The following is a 19,881-nucleotide window of genomic DNA, read 5'->3' on the forward strand; positions in this document are numbered from 1 at the left end:
TTCGATCTATTTTGTTCAAGTGCGGTACCTTAATTGTTAAGAATTCACGAATATGTCATTGCTTTTTTAACGTTTGTTTAAATCACCTGTAAAAAAACTTGTGTGCGATGTTTCTCTCATAGAAATATGTAAATGAGTTTAACTCTATACAAATCTTGATTTAATAGCCCTTTTCCATTAGAAATCGGGCATCTAATCACATATCCTGACATGCAAAGATTGAAATCCTGGCATCAGTGACCACCTCGACTCGCCAAACATATAAGATCTGCGCAAACCTACAGAGAATGACTTACCGGTGACATGAACAGTTATTTTTATTTGCTTACAATTCAAAATACACTTATTGTTTCGATTAGGAAATGGTACCACAATACGGCACAGTTTTATAATTCCCCCCGATATTGGAAGTCATCAATTATAACTCGAGTCAGTCTGAGATTCCATGTCAGCATAAATCGGCAATCCATTTTGGTGCAATTAAGAAGGAGCACTATTTAAAAACGCCAACATTGAATTCTTCAGAAAAATGAATCTAATTTGCAGTAGGAAAAAATCTCATTGTGGCATTCCAGAATTTTTAGCTGAAAAAACATAATTTTGTTCATGTGACGACTGTGGTTGAGATATGCACGCCGCAATGTGCTGGACGTCGTCATTTTAGAGACAAATATAGTGTTTGTTTATTGAAACAAATGTTGGGACATTTTGGAATTGGAGAACTGGGCCCTGCTTTAATGAAGGATTGTATGCTCATAATCATAATACAGTAATGTGAAATAAATAATTAAATGTATTTTGATATTGAAACTCAGTCTCATGTTTTAATGTTAGAAACTCTCATGCTATTATAATTTATTATTCGAATGGGTAAACTCAACGATAATCAGAATGGAATAATCTACTATTCAGAACACATTGGACAAACATATTTCCAAATCTAGAATATTAAATAAATTCTGTTCAATGAAATACACCAAAATTTGTGTATATTCAATGAATTGTATATTGGATTTCATAGAATGTAAACAGTGATTGGAGGGGTTCTTCGAGATAAATGGCGTAAATGATAGTTTGTTAAATGCAACTAAATTATATCCTAAATCAAGTATTTAAAGTTCTTAAATATTTATAATTATTATAAATTTAATTTCACTCATTCAAATATTCAATCACTCGCTACGTTACTCACATTTATTAAAGTTTTAAATGTATTGATATGATGTGAAAAGCTATATATATATACAGATCTAAATGGATGCTCAACACAAGTATGAGCCAAAACTTTAGTCGATCATGGGCCATGTTCAGAGACTGAAATAAATTAGCATATTTTATTCATTGACATAGGACTATTCCATTACTCAATCTGAAATATGTCAGCAAATTTTTGAGTTCTGAATTTTGCCTGAAGAGATTGAATATTTCAATACATTCAAAAATATTTTGAGATATAGTGAATAATTAATTTTAGGAATTTAAAATATTTTTCTTTATAGAAAAGTGATTCTGCTTGATTTAAATCTTCTGGCAACTGTAAAAACTACTTAATCCAGTTCGTTTTCACATTTCTATTTCATATAATTTGACTTTTTTAATATTGACGCAAATTTTGTGTTGAACATGACCAAATTTAGAATATTCAAAAAGAGTATTTCAGAATATTTTCAGAATAATAGACTACTTTATCTTATTCTAAGATCCATGATTTTGTGCTACTGCATCTGAATGGAATCTGTCTCTGTTGTAAGAATTATTTGAATATCATGAAGTAGTGAAATTATTTGTTGAACAGTGATACTTGACGCATTTAATTACTATAATACTTGATGAATTTGCACTGTAAGTGAAATTTCCTTTTTTATCAAACTACTCGCTCTACGGTGCTTGGAGTCTCTCTTTACCATTAACGAGCGCCTCTGGATTTCCCTGACATCCTCTGGATACGTTTCTAATATATATATATATATGATTGGTGCTGCAGTCTTCAAGAGGCTGCAACCATATCTTGACTGATGTGCGATCAGCAAAGTAGATAATTGAGTTAAGGTGTATATGAAATAGAAAAAAGAGTGCTTATGAAATTTTGTCTGAGATTTATCATACCTTCACTCTGGAACAGAAACACTGAAATGGGGGTCACTGATGTAAATGGCTCAAATAATTGCTTTTCTAATGGAACTATAAGGAAAACAATAGCTGGGTCAAACAAATTTTGAAAGGATAAATATTTAAAAAAAAATACAGTATAAAACAAGATGGAAGAAACTGGGCAAATATTCTTGATATATGTGTAATATGTATACATTTAGGTATTTGCTACCTTAGTTAATATTATATTGGGAAGTTTGGATACGTTCTACTCCTAACTCTGATATATGCGACTGAAAATGTCAGATTGCTCGATTACACTTTTATTAACCATATTTAACCATATTTCTAAGAATTTAGGTTATATCAATCAATAATGCTATTTATTGTCATTGTAAACTCCAGACTTGATCATTATCATTTAGTCAAATTAATTATCTTCATTAATTGAACGTGTACTATGAAACTAGTGTTGGCAACAGGACTTTTAAACTGTTGCTAATCTTTTGTGGACTAGAAGGAAACATGTGGCAACACTCAACAGCAAATATTATAGCTTCATAAATCATATTTCAAAATGAGCGAAATGCTTCTGTTTATAGCATACTTTGGGTATATGACAATTTGATGTAATGTTTTAGGATCAATGTTTAACAACGGCTGTATTTGTAGTTTCACTACGAACTAATATAATTGGTCTGCAATGTTTGCGAACATGTATTGACATATTTTCAACTCTTGTTCGTAGGTAATATTTGTTCTGTATGGAGAGCATTTCATAGCAAACTTTTCATTTGAGATCACAGATCTGTTTTTCTGGGTTTAAAGTTTTCGGTATTTTAAATTGGAGCTTCTTTATTTCTTCGATCAAGGTTTAGTTTTTCATTTTCTAATTCTTTCGTCCCTTATTCCCATTAGTAGCCTACTTTTCTCTGTTGAGATTTCATAAGTAGGAATTATTAAAATTGGACTGGTTTCTTCGAAATTGTTCAAGTTGGATATATAAACTATAGACATGTAAAGAAAAGCAACGGCCGCCCTCTCATTTTGTCTTAATAAGAGATAGATAGCTCTTTTTCAGTAAAATACATTAGTATCCATTCTAGCCAGACACTACTTATGTTTAGTTCTATAAATTGAGCATTTTTTCAAAATAATGTGAAACATTATTAAATTAGGTATTGTATTCTGTAACTATATAATTTATCTAGGGTCAGAATTTCTTATACAACATAGTTATTCCAATTTGGCTCTATGTAAGGCTTTGAAAAATAGCTAAGTAAGGAGCTGCTTTACTTTGGAAAGATAGGAATCTTTCAGTTCAGCTTTCCTTACCTAATTTATTGCACCCTGGGTGAGGTGATGTACATGAGATTTGAACCCATAGTGTTCAGCGCTTCACCACAGGGCAATTTCGCCTAATATGTATGCATATGCATCATCCCATGCTGGTAAATATGTGACGGATGTTATATAGGGTTTGATCCATTTATTAATAGTATCCTTGTGCTAATTGGAGTCAGTCTTGCGTCAGAAATCAGCCCTCGAAGTCATTCAGACATTTTATATATTGAATAGCACAATCGGAATCTTATTGTGATAGTATTCTTAGATTCCATTTGATTCCTTTATTCTTTAAGTTTCGAATTACACATGTTGTATTCAGCATGTAGCATGTGTTTTATTGATACTAAACATGCCCTTATTAATTACATTCCGTCAGGTTTATATATTGTTTAGGATTATTGTGCATTTGTTCATGAAGATGTAACTGAATTAGGCTGTATTACTCGTTTTTGTGTCCTTTGAGTTGGTTCGAAAAATCATTGGATATTAAAAATGACTGGCGATATCATTTCATCAGCTTTTGTTCAACATCACTGCAGGACTTTGGCATCAGAAAGCAGTGACTTAGCAAGTGCTTGTCAAATCATCAAGGATCGTTTATACTTTGCTACACTGAGAACAAGACCAAAAAGCACCAGTCACACTCACTATTTTTCTGTTGACGAGGAGTTAATATATGAAAATTTTTATGCCGACTTTGGCCCATTAAATCTTGCACAACTACATCGCTATTGTGCTAAACTACAGAAAAAACTGAAATCTGTAACATTAGCTAAAAAGAAGTTGATTCATTACACGTCATTTGATGCAAGAAAGCGTGCAAATGCAGCATTTTTGGTTGGAGCTTATCAAATAATTCATCTGAAGTTGTCTCCTGAGGAAGCCTATAGACCTTTAGTTTCTGGAAACAGTCCCCCATACCTACCCTTTCGTGATGCTTCTTTTGGGCCATGCTCTTATAATCTAACATTGCTAGACTGTTTACATGCTGTGCATAAAGCAGTAATGCATGGGTTTTATGATCCTGAATCTTTCGATGCAGATGAATATGAGCATTACGAACGAGTAGAAAATGGAGATTTCAACTGGATTGTCCCTGGGAAATTTCTTGCTTTCAGTGGGCCTCATCCAAAGAGTAAAATAGAAAATGGATACCCATTGCATGCTCCTGAAGCCTATTTTCCATACTTTCGAAAACATGGTATTACTTGTGTTATCCGACTAAACAAGAGACTGTATGATGCCAGACGCTTTCAGGATGCAGGATTTGATCACTATGATTTGTTTTTCATTGATGGAAGTACTCCTTCTGATACTATTTTACGTAAATTTTTGAATATTTGCGAAACCACTGAAGGTGCGATTGCTGTCCATTGTAAAGCTGGACTGGGGAGAACAGGAACGTTAATTGGATGTTACATGATGAAGCACTACCGTTTCACATCTGCGGAAACAATCGCTTGGATCAGAATATCTCGACCAGGATCTGTCATCGGACCACAACAACAATTTATCGAAGAGAAACAGCACAGTATGTGGGTGCAAGGTGATCTATACCGTGCCAAAAAGAATGACAGAAAATCGGAAAGCAGCCGAGTCACTTTGCAGCACATAACATCTGAAGTTGATGACATAGATATATCAGATAGAGGTTACACACATGCATATGAGTCGTATAGAAAAGGATCAGGCAGTAAAACAACAGACAGGCTGTCTCAAGGTGATAGGTTACGAGCAGCCAAAGCAAAACGTCATCCACACTCTGCCACAACAGGGACCACGAGATACTCTGATAGTGGTCTCTACAGCAATGGACGAAGCACTTCACATCTTTTACGATCTACGGTTCCTAACTCGGTCTCAACTTTATCATCACAACTTAAAGCGACGAAACTGGTTCTCTCTGAAGGACATGGCATCACAACAAGAAGCAAGTTCAGATCGACAAGTGCGAATGTTGGGGTGAAAACCCGACGCAGTCAAAAATCAAGAACTCCTCCAGGGTATTCATTCAGTCATATATATTCTGACGAATAGCAAACTGATAATATTGGAAAGCTAGCAAAAATACTTAACAAATAATATTCATTTCTGGGTGGGTCAAAAATATACAATTGAATGTTTTATCTTTTGGGTATGTTTGGCTGAAATAATGTTATTTTTAGGCTTAGTTTCTATTATTCACATTTGTAGGGTTATACACTTTTCTGATTTCTAGTCAATTTTATGCCCGTTGCACTCACAATTTTTAATTTTTTTTATTAGTATAAATTTATTAAAAATATTAATTGTCATTTTAATTTTCTACAGCACTTTCTTTAGGGTACTATACTCTTATTATTAAATCTTGATTGCCAATTTCAATTCACTAATTCTTGTAAAGTATACTGATATGTTGGTGTGATATTATTAACTAGCAATTGCCTGGCTGAATTTTAGAGCTGTCATTTGTTTGAATATTTTTATGTCTCAGCATGCTGTATCTTTGTTTAAAAAAGAATTGAGTTCAATTCCAGTTTTCTGCATAAAATTTCAAAACTTTTGTAATCTACATTCATGGTGCACATTTGTCTTAATTTCTATTATATATTTTATTTTGGTGTAATTATTAGTGAAACAGACTATAATATAATAATAACTTTATTTTTCCTACACATGTTCTAATTTGCCTTTGCCAATGATTGTATTGTGCCGCTTTTAATTGTAAAATAATATCATCTGATTTCAAATTGGTGCTTTTTTTATGCATTAATTCTCAGGTTATGGTATGATGCAAGAATGCTCAAAGGTTAAATATTGTAATATAAGATCTTACATGATAGTACTGTAAAATCTAAAATGTTGATGAAGACGTTGAAATTTTAGTCAAACTTTCTGAGCATTCCTCTCATCTATGGCTTCACTATATGATTTTGTTGTCTTTCATACAATATACAGTATCTTGGTTTCCAAAATATGTTAGGCTTACAAATGTTCCGATTCTTTTATATTAATGTTTTCTTCAACTTCTGTAAAATATTTGTCTCTTTAATGGTTTAAAAATCCCCTTGAAAAGCACTTGTATACATGACTGATCAGTTTCTACCTGGGAAAATTATTATGGCGGCCCTATTTGAGCTAAATAGTAAACTTCAAAAAGGTAAACCTGTGGTGTTTATCAAAATAATTGACCACTTTGCATTACTTCTAAATGATATTATATTTTTCAAATAAGTTTTACGGAAACATGTACAAAATAGGTAAAGTGTCTTCAAACAATAGCTATTTTTGAAGTGAGAACAATTTTCGTCAGTGTCAACAGTATAAGAATTGTTAGTCAATGATGGAAAAGATGTAATAACAATTCCAAGTACTAATGGAGATAGAATAAACTGACTTGAACGTATCAAAAGCCCCCTTCAAATTTGAAAAATAGTGAACTTGCTGAGAGGTAGGCTACATTCTCAAATTTGATAATTTCTATTTGATTATTAAACTAAATTCTATGATTGTTTCAACATTTGTTTCCTTTTCCAATGATTAAACTATACAATTCAGCAAATTTATTTAGGTTTTTTATGTTGAATTGTTTTTTATAAAGTGAATTTCACCTACAAACTATACTGTTGCATTATTTATCACATTGATTTCATCTCTAAGTCAACATAATATTTTGCAATTGTCAAGATTTAATTTCATGCCAAGATAAAACTATTATGTTCATATAAGACATTTATTTTAACTCGCCAGTTAATTTGTCTGAAATAAGAAAGCATTCCGTAATTGTTCAGATTTCATGATATTATTTGCAAGATGTTTTGCGATGACTTCTCTTTTTGTTTGTACTAAACTTCTAAATGGTTCAATGTAATACTTTCATTGCTTCTCTCAAAGTGCTTGTATTATGTTGGTCTATTTTTGTATTCCTGATAAAATTCTGTTTGATGAATTAGAATGTACAATCTTAACCTGTCCTTATATAAGATGATCATATGATATTTTGTACCTAGGCACAGTAGATCTAATTATGAATGTTGTAAACTGGAGTATTCTTGCAAAAATGTCCTCTTCATATAAACCTGAAAATATCTTGCATTTACACTGAAATCTAAGCATTAGATATACCCATTCTTGACTGACTAAATTATTGAGAATTGTATGCTTGTCATAGAAATCAAGTAACCCCACTAATTTTTGAATCAGTCACCTAAAGAGCTTGCAAAATTTCTGTTACTCTGAAATATTTGGTTCAAGAAAATTTTGTCAAATTTGCAGTGGTATGAGTAAGAGTAACTCATTTGGTTCTCCTTGCATGCGAAATTATCTTTCAACTCAAAAGGACTTCATTCAGCAATGGTTTAATGGTACTGGTGTTGTTATAAAACTCCTTCTCCAGTCTGGTGACATTCAAATGTACCCAAGTTAGAATTTTTTTATCATCTTTGAATATTAACAATACTGTGCTTATGCCAGAAAATCTGTAAATTATATTATTTCTTGTAAATTTTTTCAAATTTATAACAAGAACGTTCCATTTGTCATTATTGCCAATCAAATTGAATGCTGTACTGTAACCTAATTTTCAGAGATATATTGTTATTATATTTGAAATTTTCTAGATTAGAATCTATTGTTATTATTATATTATCATAATTGTTCCAAAACACTCTTTAGCAATGTTCTCTTCTTTGTAATGTGATTTGAATGGAATTTGTGTCACACAGTTATTAAGTTTTGTGGTTCGGAGTTTGATATATCCTGGACCAACTAAATTCCCAGTGTCACTAAAAATGTTTTTCTCCTTCATCCAATGCATTCTGAATTTTTTGTGATCACATAATATTTTTGGTCGACTTACCAATGTTATCAGTTCACAATTTTGTTCATTTGAAATTTTATTCTGAATTTTTTGTGATCACATAATATTTTTGGTCGATTTACTAATGTTATCAGTTCACAATTTTGTTCATTTGAAACCAACCTAGAACAGTAAAATGTTTAATTTTACATATGCCACGCAATAATGCTTTAGCTTTGTGAGAAAATTCACACCACTGTATCAAACTAATAATTCGTCACTTTCTTTTTTCTGTAGATATATTATAGGCTTTGTAATATAACAAACAACTCCCGAAATGTCTCGGCTTATTGTTAAAAATTTGCCAAAGAAAATATCATCTGAGAAGTTGACAGCTGTGTTTGCTGAACATGGTACAATTACAGATGTAAAGCTTTCCTTTACCAAAGATGGAAAGTTTCGCAGGTTTGCATTCATCGGTTACAAAGATGCAAAGGACGCAATGAAAGCTAAAGAATATCTTCATAATTCTATGATATTAAATCAAAAAGTTATGGTTGAAGATTGCAAAGATTTTCAACAAAATAATTTATCACCAAAACAAACAGATAAAAATGTGAAAATAAATGAATTAGACGATTCTGGAATTGATCAAGAAGATGAAAAATCTACGAGATTTGTTTCTGATTCAGATTTTTTAAAATTTAAAAAGCAAGCAAGAGACGTATCTAATGAATTTGAGGATGAAACAAAAACTGGAAACATACAATCAAAATTTTCACTAAGACTTCGAGGTGGTCCAGCGAAGTTAACAGATAAACAAGTTCACGAATTCTTTCACCCTCTGAAACCGAACTCTGTAACAATCTTGAAAGGCAATGCCAAGCGATGTGCCTTTGTTACATTTTTAACACAAAATGATTTGGACAAAGCATTAAAGTTCAATGGTGACTGTATCAACGGAAAATCAATCAAATTACAGTCAATTAAAAGAACTGAAATTGATTCTCAAGAATCAAAAGGAGATTGGAAGAAAAAGCTGGAAGACAGCAGGAGTAAAATTGACATTGATGAAATTGCAGAATCTGGACGATTATTTGTTCGTAATCTTGCGTTTATTTGTACAGAAGAAGATCTAGAAACTCATTTCAGTACTTTTGGCCCATTGTCAGAAATTCATATTCCCATTGACTCAATGACAAGAAAAAATATTGGCATAGGTTATGTCACGTTTATGTTCCCTGAACATGCAATAAAAGCTTTCAATGACCTTGATGGCACAGCATTTCAAGGTCGAATGTTGCATATCCTCCCCAGTAAAACCAAACCTGAGAAAGAGTCTGATTTTCAAAAGAATGGTGCAGGAGGCTCATCATATAAGAAAGAAAAGGCTGTCAAAGATAAGTCTAAGAGTCAACAAGCATATAATTGGAACACTCTTTTTATTGGTACTGATGCAGTGGCAGGCGCTATTGCAGAGAAATACAATATCTCGAAAGGTGAATTTCTCAATGCTGAAGAAAAGGGAAGTACAGCTGTTAGAGTTGCCCTTGGCGAGACTCAAATTGTACAAGAAACTCGGCAATTTTTACTTGATAGCGGCATTTCATTGGATTCTTTTAGCCAACCAAATTCTGAAAGAAGCAAAACAGTTATTATTGCAAAGAACTTGCCTTCAGGAGTAACAGCTTCAGAGTTGCGAAATTTATTCGAGCCTCATGGTGATTTGGGAAGAGTCTTGCTTGCGCCAAGTGGTGTAACTGCTGTCATGGAATTTTTGGAACCATCACATGCTCGACAGGCATTCATGACGCAAGCATACAGAAAATTTCATTTTCAGCCTTTATATCTGGAATGGGCACCTACTAATATTTTTTCAAAATCATATGACGACTTTACGAAAGATAAGGAATTAGAGGAAAAAACAGATGTTGATGAAACGATAAACTCTGAGTTGAAAGAAAATCAAATAAGTGAAGAAAATTTAGAAGAAGGCGCTACCATCTTTGTTAAAAACTTAAACTTTGATACAGCCGAAGAGAACCTAAGGAATCATTTTTGCAAATGTGGTCAAATATATAACTGTACCATAAGTAAAAAGAAAACTCACAAAAAAGAAGAATTACTTTCGATGGGATATGGTTTTGTGCAGTATTATAAAAAATCTGATGCCGAAAAAGCCATAAAAACTTTACAACATAGTATGTTAGATGGACATAAATTGGAACTCAAACTTTCTAAACGGACAACAAAAGAAACTGTACTTGATTCGAGGAAAAAACAAATTGAAAAGAAACAAACTACTGCCAAAATACTTGTCCGTAACGTGCCATTTCAAGCAGACAAAAAGGAAATTGTAAGCTTGTTTAAGACATTTGGTGAACTAAAATCTGTTCGATTGCCCAAAAAGTTGTCTGTTAGTGGTCAAGCTGGTACGCATCGTGGGTTTGCGTTTGTCGACTTTATTACTAAACAAGATGCTAAAAAGGCATTTCAAGCTTTGTGTCATAGCACTCATTTATATGGCCGTAGATTAGTTTTGGAATGGGCCGATAGTGAAGAGGAATCAGTAGAAGGCTTAAGAAGGAAAACTGCTGAGCGATATCACGGCAACAGTAAGAAATTTAAGGGTAGGGGTGAATTTGAACAATCATTGGCAAATAAAAGAGATGATTCTTAGTTGAATATTTGAATTTCTTGCAATAAATTTGCTCCTATGACATCAAAATTTTTTTTTTTCTGAAAATGTTGGAGTAACTTTGGTGTGTTAAAACAGATTCAAACATACCAAGAATTTGGAACGCCTAGAGCAGGGGTCTCAAACTCGCGGCCCGGGGCCAGTTGCGGCCCGCAGGACGATAGTTTGTGGCTCCCACCTTAGTATGAAAGTTTAATGTTAGTGTGGCTCGCAAGTCACTTAGGCAAAAATGCTTGAACAAAAATAAAGTAGGAAAGATTAAAAATTTTTAAACTAGGCTTCTATCGTGAAAAACCTGATGCGGCTCGACCCACCCAGATTCTGCTTCCAGTGGCCCCTGGGAAAATTGATTTTGAGACCCCTGGCCTAGACTGTTGGTTGGCTCTTATGATTCAAAAATTCCTTCTTTATGATGCCATAAAATATTGCTTGGTATCAACTTTAGTCAATGTTTACAGATGCTAAGGAGAATAGCTCAAGGACTTTCTGTTAACATAATATTTGTTTACCGGCAGTCAAGTCTTTTATAGTTGCGGTGTTTCAATGGAAGACAGGTGCTTTTGTGTTTATAGTAGTTCATGCTTTGGCATTGTGATGGATACAATGGTTTCAACACTACGAATTATCAATGCTCAATAACAGAAGTGAAAATTGCTCAAACATGATTATGCTCAGTTGTAACATTTGAGGGTTATTTAAATAAAGTGAACAGAGAGAGAGAGAGAGTTTATTATTTTTGTCAACCAAATAAAAAATAAATTTTAGTATAATAAATTAAACAGCATTTATTTTGGTATAGACTGGGAGATGGCGATACGACCAAAGGTCATCAAAGTCAGCCACCACCCATTCCAGCCAAATAATTATCGAGAAAAATAAATATAAAGTAATCGTCGACTAGTTAACTACCAAATATTTAAATGAAGTATACTCTCACTATGAAAAAAATAATGTAAAAAATAAGAGGTACCAGAAAAAATAGGTGAATTGTAGAAAATATTCAAAATAGATTTGAAAATTGAAATATTGTAAGCAAACAGTGGCTATGTGACAATTATATGATGGGCAGTTACATATTTTTATCATTATTGATTATTGTAACTACCGGTATACTCTAGTAGTTCTTAACCAAAAAATTTAGGTAACTTTTCTTAAATTTCACGTAGGAAGCCAATCTAATAGATTCAGGAATTTGATTCCAAATTTTTGGACCAGTGAACTTGATTGATTTTTGAGAGAATTTTGTGTCAGCTTTGTGTCATTTTGTGTCGTATCAAAAATATGAATTTTTTGATACGAATATTGGCTACTACAATCGGTGAAATATGACGCAAACGATTCAGGTAAACTCCCTGAGGAGAATTTATGCATAATTTTCCCTATTTCATAGTGAAATAAGTCATTCAGTTTCAAAATATTCAATTTTTTGTATAGTGGACTAAGTCTAGTTCGCAACGGCACATTAGATATAGTCTTGACAGCGCGGTTTTGGAGAACACCAATTGGCTTTAAATAAGTTTTTGATGCCGAACCCCATAAGACAATACCATATTGAATTGAAGAATGAAAAATTGCAAAATAAACAGTTCGTAAAACACTTAATGGCACATAATTTTTGAGCCTGATTAAAATACCAACAGCCCTTGACAGCTTACTAGATAAATGATTGAGATGTTCTTGCCATGTCACACCATGGTCAATAAAAATACCAAGATACTTAACAGAGGTACACACTGATAAACGAGTTCCACTAAGAAATAATTCAACATTACCAAAGTTTTTATTTTCTTTGTTTCCAGGGCTTAGAATAAGAACTTTAGATTTATTTGGATTAACAGATAACTTATTACACGACATCCAGTTTTGAATATGCTGGAGATCTAAATTCATGACATTCTCCAAATGTGCCAGAGTTTTGGAAGAAGCTGTCACACTGGTGTCATCAGCGAAAAGTCGCAGAAAAGATTTTGAAACATTTACTATGTCATTAATGAAAGTTAAAAACAAAGTTGGACCAAGGACAGAACCTTGTGGAACGCCACATAGTATGGGAGCAAGACTTGAATTTGAGGCATCAATGCTGACGAATTGCAATCTATTACTTAGATATGACATAAAAAGATTATTGGCCACACCGCGTATGCCATAATGATTCAATTTTGCAAGTAGTATCTTGTGGTCTACAGTATCGAAAGCTTTTTTCAAATCTAAGAATACACTGCAGCCAAAATATTTCTTCGATATAATTTCATGATAATTTGACAAAATATCCAAAATGGAATATGTGGTGCAATAATCATCTCTAAACCCAAATTGACTACTGGTAATGATAGAGAATCTATCAAGATAGTTTTTTAATCTTACATGAATTAATTTTTCAAAAATTATTGACAAACAGGATAGTATTGATATAGGCCTGTAATTGGATACTGAGCTTTTGCTGCCAGATTTATATACTGGTACAATTCGAGCAATTTTTAGACATTCAGGAAAAATACCAAAATTAAGACTATGATTAAAGAAAACATTCAGTATCTGAGATATTATTTCATCTAGCATTTTAATTAGATACACAGGTACACGATCATGGCCTTCTGCTTTTCCATTTTTCAGTAAATTAACCACAAGTTTTATTTCTTGAACCGTGGACGGTTTTAGGAACATAGAGGATTGGTGCCGTTTGCCCATATATTTCAAGTATCCTGAGTCATCTGCCATAAACGTGGAGGCTAACCTAGGCCCAATTTGAGAAAAATAATGATTGAAAATACCAGTTATTTTATCAGGGTCATTTGATGATATACCTGTAGAGTCATCAATTATTTCTCTGAAAACTTGACTACATTTTGACTTCAAATTAACAATCAATTTTATATTATTCCACGTTTTTTTTGCATCGTTTTTGTTTTGTAAAAAAGATTTTGAAAAGAACAATTTTTTGGCCGCATATTTGATATGGCACAACTTGTTAGCATATGTTTTGTATTGCCTTTTTTCCAAAATAGAACCTTTCAAATACAATGATTTATGCATTCTATCTCTTGTTTTGATGGACTTCAATATGCCGGTAGAAATCCAGGGTTTTCTTTGCAAACGCAATTCTTTCCTAGACATTTCCTTCAAAGGTGCATGCTTTTCTATGATAAATTTCAAGTCTTGGACAAACTTACTAAAAACATTATTAAAATTATCCTTTGTAATATTCTGTAGGGCATAGTTAGGGAAACAATTTTCTGCATCACTTATAAACAGATCAACATTAAAATTCGACATATCACGTTTTAATTTTTTACGATTTGGACAGTCTGATGTTTTATGAGAAATTTGGCAGAGAACAGGAAAATGATCTGTGAGATCATTTTGTAGCACAATTGGTTGTAATGCGACGTCTTCTAAATTAGTATAAATGTGATCCAAGAGAGTGGAAGAGCCAGGAGTCACTCTAGTTGGATGCGTTATCAAGGGAACCGTGGAGTGAGATTTGAGCATGCTGATATAATTTAAAATATATTTAGACTGAGATAAGAGATTCACATTCATATCTCCCACGATGAAAAATTTTTTTTTATCATGAGACAACTTATACAGTGAATCACTAAGATTGTCTGGGAAAGAATTGGTGTTAGAGTTAGGGTGGCGATAAATGACACCAATAACAAGTGAGGAATGCTGGCTAATTTTTAAAGGTATTTCCACCCACAACTCTTCACACCCAGCATCCATTAAATTATATACCTCAATCACCTTAGGACAAAGTTCATTCACTATATATAACCCCACACCCCCAGATTTTTTTTTTGATGGACTATGTAAAAAAGTATATCCTTCGATAGAAATATTTTTTATAGGATCTTGTTGTAATTTAGTTTCAGAAAGACAGATAACAGAAGGATATGGGTTAATATCATGTAGCAACGTCACCAAATCCTCATAATTTTTTTGTATGGATCTAATGTTGAAATGTATGAGCAAGAAAGGCATATGTTTACTATATTGTGGCATGAATTTAGATACAGACAATTTATCCATGTTCAAAGTGCAACAATCCTGAATATTTTCAAAATCAAAATCAGAGAGCTCAAGTTTTGGTAGATTAGTACTGACTTCTTGTGGGACCCTATGCTCAAGGCTACATTGATATACATCAAATGGAAGAATAGATTTAACACAAGGAAAGCAGTAATAATTAAGCTCAGAATTTGTCAATGTTTCAAATGCAGCAATGTCCATTAAAGAACATTTAAAATGTACCCACTGATCACATATATCACAACAAATTGCTGCTTGGTCCCATTGGCAAGGTTGCCTACAAACTGAGCAAGGATAGGATGACATTTTAAAAAATAATAAACTATTTATATCATCCTATCTTATATCAGTTACTTTAGTTTTTCAAGGTCACTCATGGACTTGATTGCAATTCTAGCATGGACATTACTTTTTTTCATGAATACCTTGCCATTTGCAGTCCATAAATATTCATACTTGTTTTCCCTTTTCACAGTGCGTGCAGCGTAGAACAAATCTTTTCGTTGTTTAGTCAAATGCTCATTGATGTACAGGTTCGTCATTTTAGGAATTCCAAAATCTTGAATATCTGCAATTTTTTTTTTAGCTACAAGAAACTCATTCCTTTTGTTGCGAGAAGTGAACCTCACAAGTATTGGAGGTATTTTCCTGGTTTGTGAAGGTAACCTATGCGAGATGGAAATATCTTGTTTTCCTACCTTGATGCCCAATAACTTCCCGATTTTAACAATAGTTTCATCCGTATTTTCCCTACCATCATGAGGAACCGGAACATCGTGGAACTCTAGATTTTCAGTGCGATTGTATTGATTCAATTCCTCAATATCATACTCATTGATGTTCATCCTTTCAACAAGAGTACCGGACAGTTTCTGCAGAGAAACTATTTGTGCCCTCATGTTGATGACCATTTCTTCAAGCCATTCTACTTTTTTCTTATTCTCTTCAAACTTCTCATTAATCATATCTTGGCTAACTTGTATTTCATCTACAGTTCTTGCCAAGACCTGAGTTTTATCGAAAATTTCATCCAGACGAGTTCCAAATTTCCCCACATCGCATTTCATTGACTTTACGTCACAGCACACAATTTCAGTGCTTGCCACGACCTTGTCCAGTCTCTCCGTCACTATTTGAAAATTACTAGAAAATGATTTCTCGGCTTGGCTTGAAAAACTTCTCTCAGACATGAGGTCTTCAATCGTTTCATTCACAATGGCTTTTAGAGACAACTTTAGATTTTTTGTTATCTTTGACTCCATCTGCTCCATTTTTGCCAGTAACTGTTCCATCATTTCTTTTTCTACATTCGCTTTAGAAGTCATTTTTACCAATTTACATAAATGAGTTAAGTTAACTAGTCAGCGAGTACCTTAATCAAATAGCGAATAATGAACAATAGGTGCTATGGTATCTATATACTCAACACTTGAGATATGCGAACTCTTCTAGTACCGTATCTATTATGACAAAATTTACTCTTCGGAAAGGAGTTGGAAATGGGTATTTGGTTCGTTCTTGGATGTGACATTCGATTTTATGGACCAATCCCAAGGATGCTCTTAGCAAATCAAGTACGGTAGTAAGTCAAGTTCATGTATCTGAAACAAATCGTTGGCTAACTAATTTCACACGAAAGGCCGTGGTACGCTTCATGACAAAGCCGTCTTATCAGTTTTCCACACCGCCGAGATTCCGTGTTTCTCCGAAAATAAGACCTAGCGTTAATTTTAAAATTGATGAATTTTAAATGATGAATATTCCATGTTTGCAGTTATTTTGAATAAATACGTGTTATTTATAAGTAAATGGATATCGGTTTTCATATTTTGTACATTTGTAAATCTAGTAATTCTCTAGTTTGTCAGAGTCAGAGTTGAAAATTGAAATAACACCCTGTTTCATTTTCGGGGAAACACGGTAAATATGAAAAATCCTCCTCTACAAACAAATAAGAAAAATCCCCAAGGGCGTGACGTATCTGAGTAATAATCGTTCATTGAGTAGTTCTCGCAACAAGGGCCGGTGCTAGGAACTGTGGAGCCCAATTATAAATCTGATGGCGGGGCCCCTACTCTTTATAGTAAAATTTATGGGTGTTTATATTTCATAAAAAAACATACATACAAATCAAAAAATACATTTAATATTTGCTATAAAACAAATTAAAGGTAGTGAGATGAAAAAAGGTAAATGCGGATGATTTTATTGTTTTACTTCCAACGCAAAAATAGGCAATAACATTATGCTCTTTTAGAAAAAGACTTTTCTAGCCTTATTATTAGCAAAATCATTCAAAATATTTTTAAAAACAATAGCTTTAGTAATCTCGCTTTCCATAAATGGTATTGACAAACTGTTAAATCTTTTTTGTGAGACGGCATACGGTATACCTCAAGTATGTTTTAATTATAGATGTACCGATACCACTCTTGTCGTCGATAACGATATATATTATAAAAAGCAGATATTCCGATACTATGTAATTATCACCTCAAGTGTGCAGGGCAGACGAGTTGAAACAATAGTATATATATATTTGAGCATTATCCATAGTGCACATCATTTCAGATTTGTGAAGAAATAGACTTATCACATTAAAAGAAATTGGTGTTTGAGATCCAGATGCGTTATTTGATTCATTGTGTACTACCGCTAGTAATCTAGGTGTTGAATTAGACAACTCATCGAGCTTGGCTGCTGTGGTTGGTACTGATTACTTATCCTATCAAACTGATACACTGAGTTAAGTGCGCAGGATTTCGTGCCAAAATAACGACATATTTTATTTTACATATGTATTTTACAGATTTTATTTTACATATGTATTTTACAGATTGAAAATTCACTTTTTTTTTATTATTTTATTTTTATTTTTTTATTTTACATATGTATTTTACAGATTGAAAAATTCACTGATATTCGATTGATGTGTTTCTTCATAATTACCAGACAATTTTTAAAATGTCAATATGAAAATTTGGCAGCGAAAATATCCAAATTAGTTGAGCTAGTTCGGCTGATAAATAGCTAAAAACAGGTCAGAATCCTATTCCCGTTTCTACTCGCGGCAGTGGGACGTGCATGGCTCATTGTTTACGATCTATACAACAACAACAAAAATTCTACATCAGTATTCTAACTTATCTATATCGGTCTGCATTCAGCCGATACCAAAAATTTGGCCGATATCCGAAACATCTTTAGTTTTAATTAGTTTCAGCTTTGAAAAGCTTCTTTCCCTGACACGACCGTTATTGGCATCGCTGTACTTTTTTTACCAAAATTTACCATGCATAACAAATTAATATTATGAGAAAGATTATTTCACTTTATATTTATGTTTTCAGGAGTATTTTGTACCTCTTAATACGAAAAAAGACCCCCACTAGGGCGGGGCCCTTTTAAAGTGAGCGGCCCAATTTGATAAATCGGTCAAATCGACTTGAAGCCGGCACTGCTGGCAACCTGAAGATATTCTTACATCTATGGTCGAATAAGGGGATAAAGTGCACCTCCCAATGTTCGGATTGCTTCGCAAATTCTGCTGACAGTGGCAGTAACATCCAGCAAGTTGCCAGAGATTGTTCATTAAACTAATTTTTTCGTATCGTCGATCCTCGGTGAGTTAGTAAAGATTGCGTGATCTGGCTTTTCAAGTCTTTGAAGCAATGAAACAAAAAAAGAAAATTATGATGGAATTTCTTAAAGCCCTACTACTATGAAATGAAACTACTAATAATAAACAATAACATTAGTGAACTTTACAACGAAATGGGCTTCATGTTCTTTGAATCCCAAAAAAGTTTTTTTTTTCAGTTCACGTGAAAACATTTCAAACCAATTTCTTCCCTTCCCTCCGAGCATGAATGTTTGCTATACTTGTCACACAATGAGCTAAATCCGCTTCTACAGATTTTTGTTGTTGATAGAAAATGTCCCAATATATTTATATCGCTGGATAGTCTTGATAAAATGGGGACACTGATAACGATTGTCGTACTAGTTATTTTTCAATTGATTCTTCTAATGATTTCCCGCATTAGCACGCAGTTCTAAATCGATGCATGAACGACAGCATATATATATATCATAAAAATATACACCTTTTGATGTTTGCTACACTCTCCGAACATCGTCCATGTAATTCTTTTCAGATACTGATCTTTTCTGTGTATGTGTTGAACTAGGCTCATGTGAAACTATTGCACGGTCGCGCCAATATTCAAATCCTCTTCTTAGTTGCATCGCAGATTTATCATAAACCGGTGAACATTTGTTCGCAATTCGATCTGGGCGTTTTCAAATACCTAGTGGTTTCAGAATTGAATCGAATATTTTTTGGAATCGAATCTCGAATCCTTGAAGGATTTGTAACTGAATGCCACTTTTTTATTGAATTACTGAAAACATACAATCCATCCAGTTGTTGTGGGTTCACACAGAACAAGAAAAACCCGTTTAATCAATAAATGACTCGCATGTCAGTTTGTATTGTAAAAAATAACTCCAAGAGTTTTATGCAATTCCACCCACACCATATTTTGTCAAACTTTGGCTATTCGTTTTCTCGTATTTTCAGGAAGAAGTCTAGTACGCCATCATGTAGGAATCTTCTCTGTGCGCTTCCCCCCTTTAGGATCAGAATTATTTTTACTTCGTACAAGGTCAACCCATGTCCTACTACAAACTACATGTCTCATTCGACATACAAGAATTGCCGTTGCAATAAGATAACCGCAGGAGATTTTATAACGATATACACCAATTACATAAGCGGTTGAAGATATTTTTCTTTAAGGCGCCAGCTGCATTCTATTTTCCTGCGATTTGTGTAAATTATGAGTGAATACAACTTGGTCTGTTCTGCAGTGTGAGACATTAAAGTATTATCAAAAGAAGCTCTAAAACAGCGGATTAGGAAAAGGCATATTCTAAA

General features: G+C 33.3%; 2 protein-coding genes across 2 annotated transcripts; both read left to right on the forward strand.

Annotated features, from left to right (window-relative positions):
* The first annotated feature begins 3,793 nt into the window (after window positions 1-3,793).
* LOC120337261 (dual specificity protein phosphatase CDC14A-like) lies at window positions 3,794-8,513 on the forward strand. Its single transcript, XM_039404993.2, has one exon. The coding sequence runs from the start codon at window positions 3,931-3,933 to the stop codon at window positions 5,473-5,475; it is 1,545 nt and encodes a 514-aa protein (XP_039260927.2). The 5' UTR covers window positions 3,794-3,930; the 3' UTR covers window positions 5,476-8,513.
* Window positions 8,514-8,531: 18 nt separating this feature from the next.
* On the forward strand, window positions 8,532-10,943 carry LOC120337259 (putative RNA-binding protein 19). The gene has a single exon (XM_039404992.2). It carries the CDS (start codon window positions 8,553-8,555, stop codon window positions 10,893-10,895), a length of 2,343 nt encoding a protein of 780 aa, XP_039260926.2. The 5' UTR covers window positions 8,532-8,552; the 3' UTR covers window positions 10,896-10,943.
* The last annotated feature ends 8,938 nt before the right edge of the window (window positions 10,944-19,881 follow it).

This window comes from Styela clava, chromosome 10 (assembly GCF_964204865.1).
Source record: "Styela clava chromosome 10, kaStyClav1.hap1.2, whole genome shotgun sequence".
Taxonomy (NCBI): domain Eukaryota; kingdom Metazoa; phylum Chordata; class Ascidiacea; order Stolidobranchia; family Styelidae; genus Styela; species Styela clava.